Source organism: Suncus etruscus, chromosome 4 (genome assembly GCF_024139225.1).
Source record: "Suncus etruscus isolate mSunEtr1 chromosome 4, mSunEtr1.pri.cur, whole genome shotgun sequence".
In the NCBI taxonomy this organism is placed as follows: domain Eukaryota; kingdom Metazoa; phylum Chordata; class Mammalia; order Eulipotyphla; family Soricidae; genus Suncus; species Suncus etruscus.
In genome coordinates, this window is record NC_064851.1 from 111,135,639 (window position 1) to 111,139,120 (window position 3,482).

At 44.5% G+C, this 3,482-nt stretch overlaps 1 protein-coding gene across 1 annotated transcript; it reads right to left on the bottom strand.

The window, feature by feature from the left end:
• Window positions 1-866: 866 nt before the first annotated feature.
• LOC126005989 (axin interactor, dorsalization-associated protein-like) lies at window positions 867-2,141 on the bottom strand. Its single transcript, XM_049771318.1, is given in 2 exon segments — window positions 867-1,320; window positions 1,532-2,141. Coding segments are annotated over 2 exon segments (921 nt in total). The 3' UTR covers window positions 867-1,009.
• Between the last annotated feature and the right edge of the window lie 1,341 nt (window positions 2,142-3,482).

Consider the following 3,482-nt stretch of genomic DNA (forward strand, 5'->3'; position numbering starts at 1 on the left):
TGTGCATTTCCATATGGATGAAAGTCAGTCTATCTAAATAGGAAATAAATGATAAGCCTATCACCTATATAAAAAAAATAAAGTATCTCCAGGTTTTGCATTCTCGTCGCAAGAAGAGGTATGCAGGGGTAAAGTTTCACAATCAGTTGTCAGAAAAACAGCATATCCCTGCAAAATCTTCTTAGCATCTGACCCAAATTACTCTTGACTTACTCGATTTAGGAAAACAATCTCAACCCAGCTAGAAATTGGTAATTATTGTGAGGTGGGGGCCATCATCGACCCTGGGATCCATAATCCGGAAGAATGATGATGTGAGCTAGAACAGTTCAATGGATGCGACCAAAGATATACTATACTTGAGGTCAGAAAAACAATCAGGTCATCTGGAAAAACTGCAGCTAGAACCTGGGATCATGCCCATGGGGCTCCTCATCTGGCCAAGGCACAAATTGGAACACAGCAGGGAAACAGGTCTGGAGAGACAAGTGGGAAGGGGAGGGGGCCCTAAACTTTTCACACCCATTTTCTTGGGCAGCGAAATTGGTTCAATTCTTCAAGCTGCTTCATGTTGTCCCATCTGCTTCAACCACAAGTTAGACTAGACAGTCACTCAAGAACCGGAAAAAGCAAATGGGAGTAGGAGTGAAGAGATGTGTAAACTTGAGTACATTCTTATTGCTGACATTAGTTTGCAAATGAGCACGGACTGCCTGCAACAGTCCTTGCAGACCGAGGCAGGGGTAGTGGCGAGTCAGACAAGAGACTATCAACTGCACATTGAATAGAAAAGTTAGGGAAAAAAATTCCAAAATTTGCAATAGGCCTGTCTCTGATGGTGTCTTTGATGTCAGTCAGTCATGTGTTGGCATCAGCCATGTGTTGGGATCTAAATTCTGACCAACAGAATTAGCGGGTGTACAGGCCTGCTGGTCAATGCCAGGCCACAGTTCTGGTGGTTTCTACCAAGTGGTTGGGTTCACAGCGGTTCCAGCTACCCATAACAGGGTCACTCCTTGTGCAAAGTCTGGTGGAGGTGGAGATAAAGTGGCTTCTTTGTCAACAGTTGCAACTTCTTTCTTTTAAAGTCAGTGGGCTTCTTGTACAGCTCGATTACCATCGGGCCTGGTTTAATCTCATCCATCTCCATAAAGGCAAAACACTTGGTGCTGGTAAATCTCTTCTTGGGCTTGTAGTGTTTGAATTCAAATAAAATGGCAGCACCTTTCGTTAACTTTTCCACGTGTTTCTGGAGCTCAATGCCCACGTTGAAATGCACGTATGTGTCTTCTTTCTGGAAAGCCACGGGTGTGTCCTGCATAGGAGTCAGATCTTTTTTTTTATTTATTTATTTTTTTTTTTTGGTTTTTGGGCCACACCCGGTAATGCTCAGGGGTTACTCCTGGCTATGTGCTCAGAAGTTGCTCCTGGCTTGGGGGACCATATGGGACACCAGGGGATCGAACCGCGGTCCGTCCAAGGCTAGCGCAGGCAAGGCAGGCACCTTACCTTTAGCGCCACCGCCCGGCCCCAGGAGTCAGATCTATGCCATTCATATCCTTGACACTGACAGTGATGCAGGGGTCGATGCACTGGCCCGCATCTTTCAAGCCGATCTTCTCGATGTGGATGGTGAGCAGCGTCATGCCGGACTCTGACGGTAACCTCGGTAGCAAAGTGCCTGGGACTCTTGCAGGCATGGAACCTAGAGAACCTGCTCTGGCTCCACCCTCCTCTTCATCTTCTTCCAACTCCAAATTCTCTTCTTCTCCAGGAGCTAAAATCCTTCTTAGGGGGACAGGCTGAACATCAAATGGGAATTCTTTATTATAGGTAAGAATATTCTTTAGGATTGGCTCTAGCTTTTTCAGATCCTCCAGCTTAAATTCTTCTTGGGATTGTGTGGATTGCAAAACTGCACTTCGTAATTCCAAGCATGTTGCAATTTTGCCTATGGTCTTCTTTTGTTCTTCTGTGAACTCGGAATTATTGTGTTGAGCTTGGGCCTCTTTCTGTAGATGTCTTGCTAATATCTGATACTCGTCGATGGCTTCCACCAACTGGCCCCACTAGTCGAAGTCAGCGCCTCTGCGCAAACTGGCGCGCCAGCGCTGCAGCAAGCTCCGGGTGACCTCCCACATGCCGGCGCTCCCGGGAGTCCCGGATGCCCACCCGGGCCAGGCCGGGGCATCCACAGGGCCAGGACACACCGCGCCCGCCACCGACGCTGCCCAAGCCCGAGCCTGCCAGGAGCCTGTTGTTATTCTTTTATGTGTTTTGAACACTACTTCCCCGTACTTGTTGACTGTTACAGTGTTTGGAGTTTCTACCCTGTTAAACCCTGTTATTTGATTGTTGAGTATTAGTTGTATATAAGGTGTATGTTCTAGGAGCTTCAGAATAGTGCTATCATTCTGTATTTATCTTTTGTCTCCTGACTTACTTCGTTCAACATAATATGTTCTAGATCCATCCACATTGCTGCAAAGTCTGTGATTGTATCATTTCTGACTGCCATGTAGTATTCCATTGTGTATAGATACCACATCTGAATGATCCATTCATCTGTTGTTGGACATCGAGGTTGGTTCAAAGACTTGGCTATTATACTGAGTGATGCTATAAATAGTGGGGTGCACATATATTTTGGGATGAATGTCCTTCCGACTTGGGGGTAGATACCTAGGAGAGCAATTGCTGGGTCAAATTCTCAGTTCCTTGAGCACTCTCTGTTCTTCATAGAGGTTGGACTAGGGGGCATTCCCACCAGCAGTGCATGAGAGTGCCTTTCGTACTGCATTCCCACCAACAGAGACTGTTCCTATTATTTTTGATGTGAGCCATTCTCACTGGTGTGAGGTGCTACCTCATTGTTGTTTTGATTTGGATTCCTCTGATGATAAGTGAAGGTGAGCATGTGTTTGTTGAACATCTTTCTGTCTTCTTCAGATAAGTGTCTATTCATTTCATCTTCCCATTTTTTTATGACTTTATTTGGTTTGGGGGGGGCTCAGCTTTCTGAGTGCTTTGTATATTCTGGATACCAGCCCTTTATCTGATATGTTGAGTGAAAAGATTTTTCCCAGTCAGTTAACTGTCTTCTTGTGTTAAGGAGGGTTTCTTTTGCCATGCAGAAGCTTTTTAGTTTGATGTAGTCCCATTTGTTTATGTTTGACACTAAAGTTCTTGCTATTGGTGCTCCGTCCTCAAAGACCTTTTTGATATATAGGTCTTCGAGTGTTCTGCCTATTTTATTCTTAATAAACTTTATAGGTTCTGGTCTGATTTCAAGGTCTTTGATCCATTTTGAGTTGACTTTTGTATAAGGAGTGAGATATGGGTCAATTTTTAATTTCTTACATGTGGTTTTCCAGTTGTACCAACACAATTCATTGAAGAGGCTTTCTTTGTTCTATTTCAAGTCCTTGGCTCCTTTGTCAAATATTAGTTGACTGTAAATCTGGGGTTTATGTCTGGAAATT